The sequence below is a fragment of the Equus asinus genome, chromosome 11 (genome assembly GCF_041296235.1).
Source record: "Equus asinus isolate D_3611 breed Donkey chromosome 11, EquAss-T2T_v2, whole genome shotgun sequence".
Taxonomy (NCBI): domain Eukaryota; kingdom Metazoa; phylum Chordata; class Mammalia; order Perissodactyla; family Equidae; genus Equus; species Equus asinus.
In genome coordinates, this window is record NC_091800.1 from 72,622,088 (window position 1) to 72,643,123 (window position 21,036).

The window sequence follows — 21,036 nt, forward strand, 5'->3', positions numbered from 1 at the left end:
AAGGAGCTTATAAAGTTCATATAATGTTAAAAATATTAAATAATTTTACATATATTGCTATATTTACAGAAGTAGCAATGTGGCCAATACTAAACTATTGGCTGTCAGGTGGCAGCAGTGGGCTACACTTGAAACATTTGTTTGTCAGCTAATGCACAGAAACTGGGTTTGGGGGTTTAGTAAGTAATGTACAAAAGAAGGGGCAACTTGAAGTCAAATATATGCAAGTTGTTTTTTTAACAATATGTAATAAAGTTTGAATTTATTAAAAGGTATACAGTTACAGACTATAGTTTAGTGAATTATAGCCTTCAGAAAATTAGGAAGTATATTTTTAAAATTAAGACATAAATGGATCCTGATAAAATAAGCCTACATTATATAATATGTTGTGAATATCATTATTTTTACACACATGAAATAAGTCCTAAACTCCAAAATTAGAGGAATCCTTAGTTTTGGGATTTTTGTTTTTAAAGATTGGCACCTTAGCTAACATCTCTTGCCAGTCTTTTTTCTTCTCTTCTCCCCACAGCCTCCCAGTACATAGCTGTGTATTCTAGTCATACGTCCTTCTGGTTCTGCTGTGTGGGACGCCACCTCAGCGTGGCCTGGTGAGTGCTCCTAGGTCTGCACCAGGATTTGAGCCAGCGAAACCCTGGGCTGCCGAAGTGGAGCATGCGAACTTAACTGCTCGGTCACAGGGCCAGCCCCTGAGTTTTTAAACTCTGACTTAAAAAATTAGCAATTCTTGGCCCAGTGGCCTAGTGGTTAAGTTCACGTGCTTTGCTTCGGCAGCCAGGGTTTGTGGGTTCAGATCCTGGGCACAGACCTATGCACCACTCATCAAGCCATGCTGTGGTGGCATCCCACATACAAAATAGAGGAAGATTGGCACAGATGTTAGCTCAGCGACAATCTTCCTCGCCAAAAAAATAAAAATTCTTATTTCAACTTTACTATTTGTTTCAACCTTGTTATTAAATAACATTCTGAAAATTGACAGTCTTCTCAAAGGTGAGTAAAATGAATCACATTTACCCTGATTTTTAGACATCCAAATTTGACTTTTTCTTGTGTCATCAGTCTGTATTACTTGCTGCTGAATCTCCGTCACTTGGCACATAGTGGGCACTTAACAAATATCCACTGAATGAGTATGTGGACATAAAAACTTGTCTGCTTATTACTAGAAAGCCTTAAACTCCATAATTTCCAAAACATGATCGGGGACATTACTGTGGAGAGACTGGTGTTCCGTTTTGTTCTACATGTGGGTTTTTTCCTTCTAGAATTCATTTACATTTAAAAGGTGGGTAGATTGAAATTGTCAAAAATAAAAATAAAAACTGTTACTTATCAAAAGAAAGATTGATGACTTAAGTTTTTAGAGAAAGACTAAGATTGAAGTTTAAATCTGATTGAGCTATGAGGACTTTAAAATATGTTGTCAATATTAATGCACTTAAGTAATTTAATGAGATCAGTATTTTTACTCTGTTAATGGTATAGATGTGAAGGACGTGGATATTTTTTGTTAATTTGCTTTCCACTTTATTTTGATACAGTTTACATTTAATAAGGAGGATACCTGTAAGCTTGTTTGTACAAAAACATACCATACAGAGAAAGCTGAAGACAAACAAAAGTTAGAATTCTTGAAAAAAAGCATGTTACTGAATTATCAACATCACTGGTAAGACATGGAGATTTTGGATTTTTGGCTTTTTCCTTTTCAAGATAAAACCTCTGTTTCATTGAATGTATAAATTTATTGACTCTATAAAATATAGCAAATTAATTGATTTCCTTTTGTTACTAATAATAGCGTGAAGTAGTGACTTTTACCTGCCAGTGGATTACCTCGGTTGACAGCTTAAAGTATCATCTTTTAACTGTGGTTAACTTACTGTAATATCTGGTGCTTCTTTTGGTGTGTACACGTGGTAGCTAGAGCACTTCTTTTATTTATGTGAAGTTAACAGGAGCATATTTATCCTTTGGGGAAAAGACCTGGATCAATCTTCTAGAAAGATTGTTATTTTATACTTGTAGGCCATGAAAAAGACTGTGGGAAAACAAAATGTAACTTTTGTTTGATGTTTGATAAATAGCATCTACTTTAAAGTAAAACACTTATATTTTGTGTAACCTGTTTTTTATTTTATAGACATGATGTAACATCAATAAGGTCTTTACCAATTTGTGTCATAATCAAAAGTTAAGACTCTTTTCTTTTTGCTTCCGAAGTAGTATTTACTTTCAGGTATAACTATTGTTATTCTTCCAGATAGTTTTGCTGACAAATCCCTGTATTCTGTGTGGGGTCATAATTTACATATGTTTTGCTTCTTACAAAAAGTATAAGATGCTAGAGGTGGTGAACAGGAAGGCTGTCTTCATGTACTTCCTCTTAAATGTTTGTCCTGTCAATATCTCTTACTGACCGGTTTTCTCATACCCAGGGAGGTTAGGAACCATTGATCTCGGTTTGGACGTGATCAGATCCTGTGGCTCAAATACTATGGGTGGAACCTCTCATTCCCTCTTACCCGCTCAGTTCCTCCTCTTCCCCTCCATACACATAGAACAAAAAGGTCCTGGGGAAGGGCAACCTTGGAGCACGTGCCTGTCCACGCTCTAGTCCGTGCTAGGGGGATTCACTCTGATTGGCCAGACCTGGGTAGTAGCTACGCAAACCACCTAGAAACTAGTTTCCCACAGTGAGGCTCTGTTAGAACAAGGAAGGAAACTTGTCATTACACTTGTTTCAGCTTCTTTCTCATCTGACTCTCAGTGCAGACAGGAACTTCCTCTAGGCCTAGAACTTTTTTCTTCTAAGCTCCTATGAGAATACCACTTAATTGCTAAATCAGTGTAACTTAGGATACATTTGCTTATTCGTAAGTAATTGAAATTTCCCTTGATGCTGTCTCTTTCCTTCAAATTGCTTTTTGCAAACTTCAAAATCATATTTAAGGCTTGGTTCTTACATCATTTTTTCACGTTAGCCCCACCCGCCTTCATTTATGGTAACAGCTGCTCATTTCTTGACCAGGACTCTTAAGGCCTACAGGTAATTTTTAGCTACCTCTTCTACCTTCTGTTCTTTGAATACTGCTTAGAGTCTTGCTTGAGCGACTAAAGGTGGTAAAAGGAGTTCTTCATTGTTTCGTCACAGTGAAGTACTCAGAAATATTTTTAACTAATTTATGATACAATCAGCATAGGTCCAAGATGCTTAATAACAAGAAGAATAAATAATTTAAAACTGGTTACAAAGTTAAAAAGCATTTGATAGTAAAATTTTCTAAACAGTTTGGGATAATTATTTCAGTTGCAAACTTAAACTATTCTGCTTAAAAAAATAAACTGAAAAAGTGATGGTAAATAATGATTTTGTAGTTGAATCAGAGAAGTTTCTGATGTCAAGTCTGAATCCATTAACAAAGAATCTAAGCCATATCACAAATATATAGTTTGCTAATTCTAGGAAATAGGCTTTGGTCCTTAAATCAGTTCATTACACATTTGGAAAATGTTGATTTACATTGATGAATTAATTTGAACATTTTGTTGAGTATATTTCTGTCTTTGATTATTTCAGAAAGTTTTTACTATGTAATGGGATTTTAAGCACAGATAACAGAGTTGATGGATAAAATACCATGAAGCTTTAGAAATCTGTAAGGTCTTTAAAAAGTATAGTGTTCTGTTATGGAATTTTGTTGTGAATGTAGCACATTTTATTAGCCTTTGCACTAAGACATTTGGGGGTTAGCATAAGAATTTTCTGAATTATAAAGCAGTACATACATGCTTGTGAAAAAGCATAAGCAGTGCAGGAAAATATGAAATAAAACTTGAGTCTTCTACTGCCCTCAGCTTCTTTAACCCTGTTCCCCAGAGGTAGCACTCTTATTTCTCAGTTCTGTTTCCAGGTTTTCTATGCATATACAGGTATATACAAAGTTGTGTACCTTTTTAAAATAACGTAACTAAAATATTGTACACATTATTCTATAATTTGCTCATTTGATCTAAGAAAATAGGGGCATTTTCCTATGCAAAGCATATCTGTAAGTCTATATCTACCTCATTCTTTTTCATGGTTGTATTGCATGAATGAACTATAACTTTCCCCCATAACATTTTAGCCTTACTATCTTTTGAATAATTAAAATGACTGGATATTAGTTAATGTATCAACTTATTCTCGTTATAGAGAAGAGTCAGTTAATTGACAGTAGTTAATTTTCCTATCTAAATTGATGAATACTTTTTATTCTTATCTGGGGCTTTAAAACATAGTTTGAGGATCTTCTTGGCTTACTCTCTCAGCTACCTAAGCAACTTCTTTATTCCTGAGACTGACTAGTGTTTTGATATCAGCACCAGACACTTGAATTCCCTTCAACTATAATCTACATGCTTTGTGATTATACTTCTTGCCTAAGTTTCTAAATCTTTGTGACATTTTATTTATAAAAGTATAATTATTTAACTAGTTATCAGAGTATTTAAATTTTTTAGTATCATAGAACCACTGGACTGTAGCTTATTGGTTAGAGGGGTCTTTGAAGATAGTTTAGTGAGTTCCAATCCTAGATCCCACCAAGTTAGCAGAGGGAAATGATGAACTGTTTTCAAAAATCAAAATCTGGGGCCAGCCCCATGGCGCAGCGGGTAAGTTCTCACATTCCGCTTCTGCAGCCTGGGGTTCGCCAGTTCGGATCCTGGGTACAGACATGGCACTGCTTGGCAAGCCATGCTGTGGTAGGCGTCCCACATATAAAGTAGAGGAAAGTGGGCACAGATATTAGCTCAGGGCCAGTCTTCCTCAGCAAAAAGAGGAGGATTGGCAGCAGATGTTAGCTCAGGGCTAATCTTCCTCAAAAAAAAAATCAAAATCCTAACAAATAGTATAAGTTTACTCATGTTAAAACTACATAGAAGAACTTAAATGCCAAGTTTCTTTGCTTCTTGCCTGTAATTTTCTGAGTGTATTGTGGCAACATAGGTTATTCCGTTTTTACATCAGAAGCGTTTGGAATTTAATTAATTTATTAGGAAGATGAATTATTAATAAATGAAGCTTAGGGGCTGGCCCTGTGGCCAAGTGGTTGTTTGCATGCTCCACTTCAGCAGCCTGGGGTTCGCCGGTTTAGATCCTGGGTGTGGACCTACACACCACTCATGAAGCCATGCTGTGGTAGCATCCTACATATAAGAACTAGAATGACCTACAGCTAGGGTATACAGCTATGTACTGAGGCTTTGGAGAGAGAAAAAAAAAGGAGGAAGATTGGCAGCAGATGTTAGCTCAGGGCCAATCTTCCTCACCAAAAGAAACATACTAAAAGAAAATTAAAAATAAATAAATAAAGGAAGCTTGATTTACAGAAGTGTTTCAAATAGAATCCATGGAGGGTGGAGAGAAATAGTGGAAAGGAGTCCTTAATGGTTAAAATATTGGGGCCAGCCATTCAACCTTTATCCTTTCAAGTCCTATTCTTATACTCTTTTTCACTGTATCAGTTGAAAACTGACTGAATTTTTTTCGAGTTAGAAGTTCAAATAAATACTACTCCCTAACTTAGCAAGGCAGTAATTAAAAATTATATTCTTTAAATTCTCTTGCGTTTATTTCCAAGGGTTTGTTGTTATTTTAATGCTTCCTATTGCTAGGAAAAGGTTATTGTGTCAAGGCATTATATAAATGATAAATTTAGGATATTTGCCTTTCAAAAGCTGAATTGCCCCTTAATTCCTCGTTTTGTAACTAGTGCTATAATTTTTATATAGTACTTTCTCTGATGTGATAGCATAAAGATATTGCAATTAATATATTGCTGGTATATATTCATTGACTAAACTTCATTCTTTATTTGAAAAATTAAAGCAATTAGCTGATTCCTTAGGCCTCCAGAAAATCTGAATTATTTATTTTATATAGCTTTGTTTTCATGCTTCTAATATTTTATGGTCTTTTCATGGGAGCTACTACTAGCCTGCTGGTTATAATAAGCAACTTAATAGTGTAGGGGATTCTAAAATTTCGTACATTGGCTGCTATTAAGTAGCATTTAAATGTGATGAGACATGTTTTATTAGGTCATTAATGTACACCTTGGGTGAATATAGAATCATAATTTTACTTCCTAAGGCATACATTAATTAACAAATAAAACATGCCCTGGAGTGTCGTCTTATGATTGTAATACAGCTAGTATATTTTTAGTAATTTCTTTTATTTGTATCTTGCAGTGTGCTCTGGGCATAGGGACCACATACTTGGACTGTAATGTAGTCATATAGTGCTACAGAACTTTATTTTTTACCTTTATCCTTTTTACAAAAAAACCCCGTATTTTTCACTGTAGAACTTGAAAGATTTGTTTCTTTGGCTTCATAGCAGCATTCCTTTTAGACATAAGTTGGATTTACACAGTTTTAATAGATAATATTATAATTTTCACTTTTTCACCTGACCCTTAAGTTGAATATTTTCCCATATCTTGCAATTATATTCTTCTCCTTTTTATTGAATTACCTGAGTAATAAAAGACATTTGCTTCTAAACCGTTTGATAAACTGTTCCCGAGGAACTAGATATGTTGCTTTGCACCTGTTTAGAGCTTTTGAATATTCTGCTAAAGTTAAATAAATTATACTTAAAGGGTATCTAGATAATAATATTGTTAAATTAGCAATTGCAATATATTAATTTATAGAACTCCCTTTCCTATATACATTGATAGTTTCAAAAAAGCTATGAAGTTTTTTCCTCACTACAGTGTATCAGATATTGGCATAATGCTATTATTTTGGAATACCACATTTCATCAAAATTCTTTGATTGTAGTTTTGGCAGCTTAAGGTATTTTAAGACATTTAAATTTTATGAAGCGATGACACAGATTTGGGCAGTAACTCTTAGGCATGTTTGGTGATTCTAACTTGGCTTTTATTTCTGTGCATAGGATTGTGGATAATATGCCTGTAACATGGTGTTATGATGTTGAAGATGGTCAGAGGTTCTGTAATCCTGGATTTCCTATTGGCTGTTACATTACAGATAAAGGTCATGCAAAAGATGCCTGTGTTATTAATGTAAGTTTATGATAAATTCTGTGCAACTTTTAAAAATGGCTTTTTGTTAGAAGGAGTCAGTCTTTAGCAATTTTTGTTATATTCATCCAATGAGTATAATTCAGATGTTCTGAAGTAACTACTTGTATCTTGAACTTAAGTCAGGTTAACAGTATATATATTTAACTCCAGAACTAAAATAATTCTGATTCAGTTCAGCATTTACTGAGAGTGTCTGTTATAAGACACTGAGTGCCCTGCCAAGGACTAGGACTTTTGTATATTCTGACACTGTTTAAAGTTAGATTCATAAATCTTAAATAGAAAAAAAAACAGTAGAGTGCCAAAAAGACCTCATTATAAATCCATGAAATTTGTATTGCAAACTTAAGTCCATGAAATACTGTTTTGAAGAAGTTTGGTATTATGCCTTTTTTTAAAAGGTATCTGTCTTTGAGACCATTCTTTTACACTTAAAACAGAATAGTAAAGTGAAAGCATTAATATAGAAAGTAATTAAAGTCATTGGGGAATATATATTAAATTAAATTTTGTGTAATCAGGTCAACCTGATTTAGTCTCTTAAATGACCTAGTAGTAGAAGTTAGCATGAGCTTGATCTTGAAACTGATTATATCGGTTAATGCTTTTGTGAGAGTTGACCAGAGACACTTGAATAATTCAGATTATTGATTTAGTCTGAAGTTACAAACTTCCATGGAGGAAAAGTGTTTAAATGTGTTAGCATGCTCATAATGTGTAATATATTAAAATTTATTATGTTGGTTTTATCACAAGAGAAAACCTAGAAAATATTAGATGTGTTCTCTTTAACATGTACTTACAATGTTTTATGTAAGAATTAAAACATTAAATAAGCATAATTTGTGCCTCTGCCAGTTAATTTTTGGCTTGTTAAGATTTTTAAGCTTAAAACTTAAACACTTTTATGGGGAAGGATTAAAATTCTGTGCAAGCTTCAATTTTCCTACTTCTGTGGCTCATTTAAAAATTTTATGTTTTGACTCTTGTATAGCCAATTTTCTACCTTTATGTTCTGTTCCACAGTCAGAATTCCATGAAAGAGATACATTTTACATCTTCAACCATGTTGACATCAAAATATACTATCATGTTGTTGAAACTGGGTCTATGGGAGCAAGATTAGTGGCTGCTAAACTTGAACCGAAAAGGTAACTATACAAATAGATACAAAGTAAGTAAATATAGCTGAAATTTAGGCCCAAAGAATAAATATTTTGGGCCCAATTAACTATTTTCCTGAATTAGCATTCTAGCTGATAATCTGGCGTTTCAAGATTGGTTTTACTAAAACTCCCTGTAGCATGGCTTGTTTTTGAGTTATGAGTTGATTAGAGAAACCACACCTGTTTATTTTCCTGTCATGGTAAGTGGTCAAGCCAAGGTGCCTTTTTGTTTTGTTTTTCAATCAGGAAGTTTGACAGCTTTTCCATGTCAGCTTGGAATGGAGAACATGAGTGGTTGGGGCAGTGTTCCCTTTTACAGTGAAAGAGCATTGCCTTGAATATTTGCACCTTGACCTTGCATCAGAGGCTCAACTGAGCTGATTAGTGCTGTCATTTTGAAAGTCTCCATGCAGAGTTAGCTGCCAGTAAATGACAAGGCATTGAAAGCGCATCTTTTTAAGGTGTCAATTTTTTAGTGTGAAAGTACCTATCAGTTATTATCTATCAGAGATCCTTTTTTGATTGAGTATTCCATTTTTTCATGACTTCTCCCCATTGAATTAGCCATTTTTCTCATGCCACTGGTGGTAAGAAAAAAACTAAAACACGTGCCCTAAAAAGGTGGTAGTTAATTTAAACTCACTCAGTGTTTGTATTTATTTATTTTTTTAAGATTATTTAATGCTCTTCAAGTAGTGTTTTTGAGTTTGTAATTTTGAGTAATAATTTTCCATGCACACTTATAATTAATCCTCATTATTTATATGAAATAAATATTTGTACTATGAAACATGACATGAATAATTTCACTTCTGATTATCAGCAGCATTGTGAAATATGTACAAAATCTCTCACTTTTACTTTACCCCATTTTTTTAAACTGTGCTTTATCTGCATCTTGGCAAAATGTTTCTTCCCACAGTTTCAAACATACCCATATAGATAAACCAGACTGCTCCGGACCCCCCATGGATATAAGTAACAAGGCTTCTGGGGAGATCAGAATTGCCTATACTTATTCTGTTAGCTTCCAGGTGAGTTTGTTTTTATCTTTAGTATAACTCATAAATTGATTTTAAATTTGTACTACTTAAACTAATTAATATTATTGATTAAACTTGTCAAGTAGATAAGCTTTTAATGAGCTGATTTTTGGACTAGTTTGTCAGTGCACCAGGCAACATAATCGTACTCAAAACTAGGTCTTCATTTAAATGAGAAGTATAAGAAATTGGAGAATTGATCCTTATTAAATGTTAAGCATAAGAGATAAAAGACAAAAGGTACAAATTAGGCATGGAGGATGGTATGAAAATATAGAAGATATATGCAGCAAGCATTTGTGAAAACAGCATTTTTCCAATCAGGATTTGAGTATAAACTTAAAGGGAGAGTTTCCTGATGGTAGAGGATTTATATAGGTTCTTAGGGAATTCAAGGGAGGGTTTTCATTAATGGAGGAGTTTCTTAGGAAGAAAGTAAAAGTTCATTTTATGAGAATCTTAGGCAATATTTCACCTCTGTTTTTAATAAACTACATTGGCAATCCAGTAAAGTGGTCATGTTTCCTGTTCCTCTTTTTTTTTTTTAAGATTGGCACCTGAGCTAACATCTGTTGCTAATCTTTTTTCTTTTCCTTCTTCTCTCCGAAGCCCTCCTTACATAGTTGTATATTCTAGTTGTAGTCCTTCTAGTTGAGCTATGTGGGACACCACCTCAGCGTAGCCTGACCAGCGGTGCTAGGTCTCTGCCCAGGATCTGAACCAGTGAACCCCAGGCCGCTGAAGTGGAGCACCCAAACTTAACCACTCAGCCACTGGGCCGGCCCCTGTTAGTCCCCATTTAGTGTGTAATTTTGCACGCCTCGCACAGTAAACAGTATATATGTTTTTCTAGGTATTAAGAGCTCAGTGTGGGTGACACCTGCCAGATGCTCAGTATATCTAGGTTATGACTCTGGTCTGGTTAGCTGTCTCGTAGACATAGATAGATGGCGTCAAAGAGAATTTTCTGAAAAAATAAATATAGCTCTAAATTTTGACATCTAAAATAAACCTTTACTGGTTAAAATTTAAAGCCAGACTTTTAAAAAATACAAGTAACTAGATACTTTTAGGAACTCCTATTATTTTTTATTTACTGCTTAATCTCATCCTGATTTTCCTGAGATTTGAGTAAATCTAAATTCCCTGAATCTCATTACTGACACAAGTTATGATAATTAGAAATTAGTTTTGTTGACTAACTGGAAGGTCAAGCTGTGAGTGGAAAATTGTGGATTTTAATGTGCTTTGTCAGCAAATGCTTATTTAAAGAGTTTTGGGTTTGTTTTTTTTTTTAATCCCTCTAGGAAGATAAAAATATCAGATGGGCCTCTAGATGGGACTATATTCTGGAATCTATGCCTCATACCCACATTCAGTGGTTTAGGTAAGAGTGCAGAGTTAATCTGCTTTATGCTTTGTACTTATTCTACTCCTTGTCCCTTTAAACATCTCATTCACTCTAATCCTCTCCAGTTATCAAAAGTCTGGGCTTTTGAATCAGGTGGACTTGGGTTCAATACTGGCTTTAAGTCACTGGTTGTGAGTCAGGCCAGGTCACTTGATTTCTGAGAGTCCATTCCTGTATCTAGAAATACCTGCCTCATGGGACTGTTCTAAGGATTACAGGAGGTAATGAAACAGAGCATTTGAGCACTTTGCCTGGCATGGAAGAGTACTCAGTAAATGGAAGCTGCTGCTGTGGTTATGACTATTTGTTATTATTCTCTCTTCAAAGCATGACTCAAAACTTTTATCTAGAAAGCTATTCGTGCTACCATCACTCCCCTTTTCCTACTTTGCTACCCTTTTGACACTCATTAATTTACTGAATAAATTTGTTCTTCAGTAAATTTCTTGAGGATACGGACCAGTCCTTTATTGATTTTCACAGCTTGTGTTGTACTGATTTGGGCACAGTAGTTATTTAATAATATTGACCATTGTAAAAAAAAATTCTAGTTCTCAAGAGACCACAAAACCATATTATGATAAACAGATAAAGTTATGTAGCCACTAGAAGGAAACATGGCAGAACACAGTTTATTGAATTTGTTGGATTTTGTTGTTAATGCTGTCAAGTTGATTCTGACTCCTAGTCATCTTCTGTACAGCAGAGCAGAACCCTGCCCGGTCTTTTTACACCATCCTTTCACCTTCTGGTGCTGTATCAGGCAATACTCTGCTGCCATTCATAGGATTTTCATGGCCAATTTTTTTGCAAGTGGGTGGCCAGGTTCTTCTTCCTAGTCTGTCTTAGCCTGGAATTTCCAGTGAAACCTGTCCACTATGAGTGACCTTGCTGGTATTTGAAATACCAGTGGCATAGGTTTTAGCATCACAGCAACATGTAGTCGCCACAGTATGACAACTGACAGACGGTGATGTGGTTTCCTGAACAGAAACAAAGCTGGGCCGCAGCTGTGAGAGCACTAAATCTTAACCACTAGATCACCAGGGCTGGCTTGTTGGATTATGGGTCATTTAAATTTTGATTTTGATTAATACTGTTCTAATGTTACTCAATAAGCAGTTTTAGAAAGTTTCACTCTTCCAAAGATTAAGCTATAGATTAATCCTGACATGCTTATTTCTACAGCATCATGAACTCCCTGGTCATTGTCCTCTTCTTGTCTGGAATGGTGGCTATGATTATGCTACGGACACTGCATAAAGATATTGCCAGATATAATCAGATGGATTCTACGGTGAGTGAAACATAACTATTCTTTGGTCTGCCAAGGCTAGTCGTTATTTTTTCTTTAAAAAAAGTTTAATAGCCTTAAGCAGAATCTACTTTTAAAGTGTTCTTCTCAAAAGTTATCTTAAATTCATATTTTCAATAAGAAAGTGATCCTTAGGAATTGGCTTCTCTCTAGGGGCCGGCCCAGTGGAGCAGTGGTTAAGTTCACATGTTTATGTTCTGCTTTGGCGGCCCAGGGTTCGCCAGTTCAGATCCTGGGTGTGGACCTATGTACCGCTTGTCACGCCATGCTGTGGCAGGCGTCCCGCATATAAAGTAGAGGAATATGACCCCAGATGTGTGCTCAGGGCCAGTCTGCTTCAGCAAAAAGAGGAGGATTGGCAGCAAATGTTAGCTCAGGGCTAATCTCCCTCAAAAAAATAATTAATTAATTTTTAAAAAGAATTGGCTTCTCTAGAAAAATTGTTCACAACCTTATCTGTGTCAGTAGAGTGATGCAGAATGGGTGTGGGTGCACAGCTCCAGTTCTGTCCTCTTTGTTCACTTATGTGCCGACAGCTGTCAGTGTCTCCATTCCCATCATACACACACTTAGTGAAACGGTGAAGTGTTGACTGGAATAGCTCCCAAGCAATTTTTATTTATGTGTATGTTTGATTTTTTTAACGGTAATTTTAACTCAGTTTTTATCATTTCAACCTTTTGGTGTATTCAAAGCAATCTAATGTCCCAACTCATTATTCTCAAACATTTTAAGTTGCATGTGTTATACATTTTATACTTTTTCATTTCATAGCAGCTCTTTAACAAAATTTTCACAACAATTACAGTGACTTGTAGTGAATACATAAAACTCAGGTTTTCATTGTTTTCTTTCCCCAGCTGCTTAGCCTTTTCCCTAACCTTTCTATCCTGTTTAATTAGAAAAAGAACACACTAATGTGTATAAACTTTTTGGCACTTTTACTCTGCAGTCTCTTTTCCATGGTTTTTATTCCATTGTATATCTTATTAAATATTTCATTAAAATAACTTTTAAATATTCTGTTTATAATTGGCAATTCCAAATAATAGCTGAGTTAATGGAATTTTTTTTCTTAATTTGCATAGAGGCGCCTTGGGATCTGGCTAGAGCAGCCCTGTTTCCATGCTTGCTCCCATTCTCTCCCTCCCTCTAGTCTCTTACCATAGTGGTCAGAGCACATCTGTTCAACCATGTCAGGTCATGTCACTCCTGATCACAACCCTCCAGCGACTTCCCATGCCACTCAGAGTGAAAGCCAGAGTCTTTACAATGGCCCATAAGGCTCTGCTGTACCTCTTGGATCTCTGCTTCAGCCATACTGGCTGCCTTGCTGTTCCTCAGATATGTCAGGCATGATCCCACCTGAAGGCCTTTACACGTGCTTTTTCTCTTTACCTCAGATGTTCATTCCTGCACATATTTACCTGGCTAGCTCCCTTACCTCCTTCAGGTCTTTACTGAAATATGGTCTTCCCAATGAGACCTTCCTGACCGTCCTATTAAAATTATATGCTCTCCACCCCTACACACATCCATACTTCTAATTTTTCTCTGTAGCACTTCTCACCATCTAATGTACTATGTTTTACTTATTTTGTTTATTGTGTGCCTTCCCAATGAGAACACGTACTCATGAGAAGAAGGGTTTTTCTGTTATACTCACTATCTCTGGTGTTTTAAACAGTGCTGAGTATATAGTTGGTGCTCAATAAATATTTGTTGAATGAATGAATGAATAAGTCATTCCTTGATGTGCCACACTTGTTGGTGCATTACTGGGCTCATGATAGGTAAAAAAGGTACCCAAGGACTTCCCCCACCACCTAACCCCCCAAAAAGTAAGCTGAGGCCAGAGCAGGAAGCAATGCAAGTATGAAAGGTTGAAGTTCTCCTTTGGGTCGATGGCCTGTATCAAGTCTTTAACCAATTGGGAGATTAAACCTTCCGTCAATAGTGAGGGAGCTAGCTGATCCTTGGTCTCTTATATTAAGCTTGGATTCTTGAAGAGGGGCAAAGTGATTCTAGGTTAATAAGTGCCTTCTGATTCTTAGCAGAATAAATAAAAATCCTTTGAAGGAAGGTCTCCCAAATTTAAGTTTGCAGGATTCCCTCAATTTAAGATAAATACAGTGTGATTTATTAGTCAAAAATTCACAAATATTTACAATAAACACCAGATTTAGACCACTCAAAGGTTTCAGATACTAGACCTATTAGTTAGAGTATAAGATATATGAAAAAGTAACAGCTATGAATTTTCAGAACAGATGAAAGATAGGAATCCATAGATAAAGGAAACACAGTGTTTCTCAAGCAGAATAAGTAAAAAGAAATCCACATCTGGATCAACTGTGGTAAAACTATAGAGCACCAGAAAAAAGAGAAGATCTTAGACTCAGCCAGAAGAAAAAAAAACTGGGCGTCTGCAAAGGAAAAACAATTAAATTGACAATAGAAGCTCAAAGACAAAATAATATCTTTAAATTGGTGAGAGAAATTAACTATTTACATAGAATTGTGTACCAAGAGAAACAGTCTTTCAAGAATGAAGATGAAATACCTTTTTCAGACTAACGAAAACAGTTGACCACAACGAGACCTTCCCTGAAGGAGTTTCTATAGAAAGGCTTTGGCAGTGAATCAGTCAATCCATCAATCAGACCTGAAGGAATTTCCATAAATACTTTAACAGAAAACTAATAACAAATAAATAGCAGTCCTAATGAGAGATTTAGAAGGATTGGTGAACAAAGAAATTCCAAGTAAACATTTTCATTGTAAGATAATAATGAATCTAAATTTGGAGGTAAACAAAGTATATTAACAGAGGAAAACAGATTTGATGAATAGTATTGGATGAAGTGGATGGCCGTCTGGGAAAAAATAATGATTCCAACTTTATTCCTTGTATTGAAATGATAAATGAAAATGTGAAACTGAAATACTAGAAGAACACATGAGAAGTTATTTTTAAATCTTGGGGAAGGGTAGAATTTTAAAAGTGTGACAGAGAGCCAGAAGCCATAAATAAAATGATTGCTCTATGATTACTATATTTAAAAAAAAAATCTGAATAGCAAAAATACCATTAAGTAAAAAGATGAATGTCAAATGGGAAGATATTTTAACACTTGTCAGAAACAAAAAGCTAATTCCTCAATAAAGAAAGAAATTTTTTTTTAGAGTGGTTTTCCACTTTTTCTTTCTTTCTTTTTTTTTTTTTGAGGAGATTGGCCCTGAACTAACATGTGTTATCAATCTTCTTTTTTTTTCCTCCTCAAAGCCCCAGTACATAGTTGTAGGTCATTCTAGTTCCTCTATGTGGGATGCAGCCACACCATGGCTTGATGAGCAGAGCATAGGTCTGTGCCCGGGATCCAAACTGGCAAACCCCAGGCTGCCGAAGTGGCATGCACAAACTTAACCACTTGGCCACGGGGCTGGCCCCAAGAAAGAACTTCTAAAATCATTAAGAAAACATTCAACAGCCCAGTAAGAAACTGGGCAAGGTATGTGAAAAGAGAGTCTGTATAAAGGAAATAGAGGGCTGGCCCCTGGTGTGGTAGTTAAGTTAGGCGTGCTCCACTTTGGTGGCCCGGGTTCATGGGTTCAGATCCCAGGTGCGACCTACCTCACTCATCAGCCATGCTCTGGGTGGCGACCCACATATAAAGTGGAGGAAGATTGGCACAGATGTTAGCTCAGAGCTAATCTTCCTCACGCCAAGAAAAAAAAAAAGTAGGAAGATTGACAACATATGTTAGCTCAGGACGACTCTTCCTGGGGGCTGGGAGTGGGGAGAATGAGGCAATTCTGTATATACAAATAAGGAAGCATCTCCAAGATATTAGACTAAAAGAGCAAGGTACAAAATAGTGTGTGTAATATGCTACCATTTGTCAAAAGGAGAGAAAACGTATTCGTGTATTTTCTCATGTATAGAATATCTCTGCAAGGATAACAAGAAAACTAGGCACATTCATTAGATTGCTCTAAAGAGGGCCTGGCTATCTGTGGGAAACTTAGTTTTTACTTACGCTCTTTAAGTTTTTTAGTACTTGCTTGGTCAAAAAGTAGTCAGAAATGGTCCTTCATCTGTCTAACACTACCTCACCTAAAAGAAGAGGTGCATGTACTTTTTTCTCTCACACTTTTTTTTTTTTAAAGATTTTATTTTTTCCTTTTTCTCCCCAAAGCCCCCGGGTACATAGTTGTACGTTCTTCGCTGTGGGTCCTTCTAGTTGTGGCATGTGGGACGCTGCCTCAGCGTGGTTTGATGAGCAGTGCCATGTCCGCGCCCAGGATTCGAACCAACGAAACACTGGGCCACCTGCAGCGCAGCTTGCGAACTTAACCACTCGGCCACGGGGCCAGCCCCTTCTCTCATACTTTTAACATAAACATTCACAAAAGCAAAAGGACTAGTATACCCATCACCCTGGTCCACCAGTTATCAACTCATGTTCAGTCTTGATTTACATGTAGAATCTCAGCTGCTCCTCCCGCCCCAGCTGTTTTGAAGCCAATCCCAGATATAATTTTATTTAATCCACTTAGAGCCCATATACTTTTAATAAAACTTCAATTTGTACATTCCTTATAAATGACCAGGTAAAGTCTAATTCCCAAGTGTATATGAAAGTATTTTGTACCAAGGGGAAGGAAATATTTTGGTTTTTAGTATTGTCTTATAAATTAGCCATTGTAAAGAGCAAGATTAGTACTTAGATAAAATTTTCCATGTTTCAAATTTCAGTTGATTTATATTTACTGAAAAATATGTGAAAGTGTAGTACATTAGCATTAGCATTGTCTACTGCTCTCAAAGATAGAAGTGTGAATGGGAATTGGGGGAGGGAGAAAGCTATATCCTGGAGGAAATGTTAAGAGAGGAGGCTGAAAAAGTAGCAGGGGCCACATTCTGAAGGGCTTGTGAGCTGTACCATTTGAAGATCGTTGAAAACCTGTTGAAGAATATTACAGCAGTCACATGGTCAGATTCGTGTCTTAGGAAAGTCACTTTGAATGTTATATGGAGAATCGTTCAGGGCAGGGCAAGATTGGAGAGACAGAGACCAGTGAGGAGGCTGTTCTAGAACTCCCAGAGATTGGGAAGAGTGGCAGGGGGGACGGAGGGAAGTGGACAGATAGACACAGAGTGTTCAGGAGGTGGGATGGAATACTCATTGGCCCGTCCACTGTGTAGGGGGTGAAAGAGGGAGAGAAGTCAGTGAATGACCCCACGTTTCTGGTCCGAACCACCCTATTAGATAAAGGACCTTTCTAGTTGCTCTGTTTGAGAGTCACCTGAATGGAGACAAGGGCGGAAGCAGAGAGACCAGTTTAGTGTGCATTGTAATAGCCAGGTGAGAGGTGATGACTTGAACCAGGGGCTAGTGGTGCATCCTGTGGATATATTTTGGAGGTATAGCTGTAGGATTTGTTAAAGGATTGTATGCAAAGTCGGGGGGGAAGAAAAGGCATCAAGGATGACTGAGGTTTTGAGGACTGAACAACTAGAAGGATAGAGTTTTTACCTACTCGGGGAGACTGCAGGAAGAGCAAGTGTAGTCAGGGAGAGGGAGTCAGTTCAGTTGTGGATAATTCTGTTCCAGATGTACGTGAAACTCCTAAGTGGAGCTGTTGATTAGGCAGTTGTATATGTGTCTGGAAATCAGGGGAGCAGCTTGAGCTGGTGACACTAACTTTATGATTTGACAGCGTAGCCTACGGTTCCAGTAAAGTAGCTTTGAGACCTAATACCATTTACTTATTTTGGAGATTAATAACTTTAAGTTAAAAAGGATGGAGTGTGATTAAAAATTTGTCATGAAGTTGGATTATAAAACTTGACTTAGACTAGAACTTGGTACATGTCACATTATCTTTGTGTTTCTTTTTAAAGTTTTTCAGTAACTGTAGACCTTAACACACAACACAATTTCAAGAAAGCTATATAAAACCTCCATGAGACAAGCTTTATACTTCAAAATTGAAGTAAATGTTAACATTTGTAAGTTTTTAAAAAATTCTCTATATCAGCATATTCAACAGTGAACAAACTGACAGGTTGTCTTGGTGATACCAACGACAGTTAAACAATTTCATTTCCTTTTTAGGAGGATGCCCAGGAAGAATTTGGCTGGAAACTAGTTCATGGTGATATATTCCGTCCTCCGAGAAAAGGGATGCTGCTATCAGTCTTTCTAGGATCCGGGACACAGATTTTAATTATGACTTTTGTGACTCTATGTAAGTGTAAAGTGAAAATTGAAAAGTAGAAAATACTTTTCCTAAATAATTAGTTGAAATCCAGTTTTCCTAAGTGAGGTAGCTCGGCTGGATTGTTTCTGAGAGTCCTCTTGGCTCTCAAAATCTGTGTGCTTTGGCTGTGACTTGGGGCAGAGTTAACTGTGCCCAAAAGCTGACTCTTCATATCTCCCTTACAGCGGCGTAGAAGCCAAGCCTTTGTCTTGGTAGCATTGGAGCTAGAGATGACTAGGTCGTTAAAGACCACCTGGGTCTGAATCTGGGTAGCCTGGAAGCAGGGTCATACAGGTTGACTGTCCCACCCCACCAATATGATTAGGCTTCCAAGATATTCTTGGCTTCTACTGAGAAAGACAAAAGGAGAAGAGGTAAGGTAGGGCAGGAAGCTTTTTTGTAGACTGTTCCTTCTTGGGAGGATTTAGGAGGCAAGACCTCTTTCTCTAGCAATGTTCAGGAAAGATCTCACACAAAAAATATCTTGTGCCACATGAAAATCTTCACAGATTTTTTTTTTTTTTTAAGATTTTATTTTTCCTTTTTCTCTCAAAGCCCCCCGGTACATAGTTGTGTATTTTTAGTTGTGGGTCCTTCTAGTTGTGGGTCCTTCTAGTTGTGGCATGTGGGCTGCCAGCACAGCATGGCCTGATGAGTGGTGCCATGTCCGCGCCCAGGATTCGAACTGACGAAATCCTGGGCCGCCGAAGCAGAGCGCGCAAACTTAAGCACTCGTGAGTGGCCACGGGGTCGGCCCCTCTTCACAGATTTTATTACTTAAATTTTTGTCAATTAGGGCAATCTCTTTTTTTTTAATAGACCTCCTAAGGCTTAGAGGTATTGATCGGCCGCAGGAGTGGTTCTGAGACTACTCTCTGGAGATACGTTAATTCCATGGTCTTCCAGTTTTCCTAATTATAAGAGAAAAAAATGTTTGTGAATAGAATTCTCTAAATTTTGCATTTATTTCCCCTGTGTTTCCTTTATTGATGCCTGCTACTAATGAACAGTAATATTGTTAATGAACAGATGAATATTACTAGAAGAATTCAAAAATGACCTTTCAATAATTTTTTAGCAAACATTTACTCTTATGTTTGACTGCATATTAAATATATAATACTGTAATCATTTTCTGTTAGTAAAATTGTTCCAAATTTTTATGATGGAATTAACCACATAAATGCTTTGGAAAGAGGATTATCACTTCCAAATGTCTGGCACCCGAGTAAGTTTGGAAACCACTGATTTATACCTTCAGGCTCAGTTTGAAGACTTGAACATTTTTCTTTATCCACTAACAACTTAGATAAAGAGATGCAGCTGTGATGGGTAGGCTAGAATTTGTATTTATATTGAAGAGGGCAGGTCGGGAGAAGGTGTCCTGGCAGAAGTTTGGACATAGCCAGAGGATAGCATGAAGGCACTGGATTTCCAGAGCACCAAGGCTGAGCTAGAGCCAAATGACTGCTTGAGGATAGAATACTGCTTTAAAGTTGTATCAGGAGCTGCCCTCTGCCACTGTGTCGTTTTTATTGGGGTCAGCTAGAAAGTGAACTTGTGAGGAAGGAAAGTTTCAGAGAGCCTAGGATAGGGAATGATAGGGATTGTTTTCCTTAAATGCTTGAATATAATCTTTTTGCTTCAGAAGAGTCATTTCTCAGGCCTGTGGGGAGTGAGGAGGAGTTGCATCTTAGCTGAAATTCTGTTGCCCTGATCGGTTTCCTGCTGATCATGAGTTTCTCCTCTTGCCTTTCAGTCGGGGCTGATCAGAAGGTGTGCATGGGATGTGCTTGGTGATGTACATCTTGGGGCAAACACTGGGAACTTTTGTGCTCCTGGAATTGGAAAGCCACTTGCAACTGTTCTTGGATTTCTTTTAGAGCGAGTCATAACTTCTGAGCCTTAAAGCTGGGAATATCTATAAGTATATGATAACATTTTTATTCTTACTTCTAGAGAGGGTTATATAGAGAAGAACAAATAAAGCTAACCAACTGAATAAGAGTAGGAGCCAGAATTTCCCCAAGTCATTGACCAGGTCCTTCAGTTACTTGTGTTCAAAGAGCTAATGGTACTATGAAATCTTTTTTCCTGTATTTTATTCTTTCATTAGATTCCGTCTTGTCTCTTTTCTTTTTTTTTTTTTTTTGAGGAAAATTAGCTCTGAGCTAACTGCTGCCAATCCTCCTCTTTTTTCTGAGGAAGACTGGCCCTGAGCTAACATCCATGCTCGTCTTCTGCTACTTTATATATGGGACGCTTACCACAGCATGGCGTGCCAAGCAGTGCCATGTCCGCACCTGGGATCCGAACCGGCGAACCCCAGGCCACCGAGAAGCGGAACGTGCACACTTAACCGCAGCGCCACTGGGCCAGCCCTGTCTTGTCTCTTATGTTTGAATGTTATAAGGTTTTTTTCACCCCAGAGGACCTAATATTGTTTTTTAAAAGGAACAAAAAAATGAGACTATTTCATAGTGGGAATATTTTTATTGATGTTAATTTTAAAAGCTGTACTTGAATTTCAGAAGAGCTGAAAGCACTTGTGAGCATCTGATCAGCCTCCCCTGAAAACAAGCAAGGTGGGGTCTTACGGACCCTGACAAGAAGCTTCCAAAGTGGAGCATGCCTTATATATGATCCGACTGATGCAGTACCTTGCATGTTACTGAGTCAGTATGACTGCATGATAAAGAT

The 21,036-nt window shown here is 37.0% G+C and overlaps 1 protein-coding gene across 1 annotated transcript in view; it reads left to right on the top strand.

Moving 5' to 3' along the window:
* TM9SF2 (transmembrane 9 superfamily member 2) overlaps positions 1 to 21,036 on the top strand; it is a 55,445-nt gene that overhangs the window by 18,012 nt on the left and 16,397 nt on the right. The window contains exons 4-10 of the mRNA XM_014839188.3: positions 1,569 to 1,696; positions 6,984 to 7,113; positions 8,161 to 8,285; positions 9,223 to 9,334; positions 10,651 to 10,730; positions 11,943 to 12,051; positions 18,192 to 18,324. Coding sequence (XP_014694674.1) covers positions 1,569 to 1,696; positions 6,984 to 7,113; positions 8,161 to 8,285; positions 9,223 to 9,334; positions 10,651 to 10,730; positions 11,943 to 12,051; positions 18,192 to 18,324 — 817 coding nt within the window. The remainder of the gene's footprint in view (positions 1 to 1,568; positions 1,697 to 6,983; positions 7,114 to 8,160; positions 8,286 to 9,222; positions 9,335 to 10,650; positions 10,731 to 11,942; positions 12,052 to 18,191; positions 18,325 to 21,036) is intronic.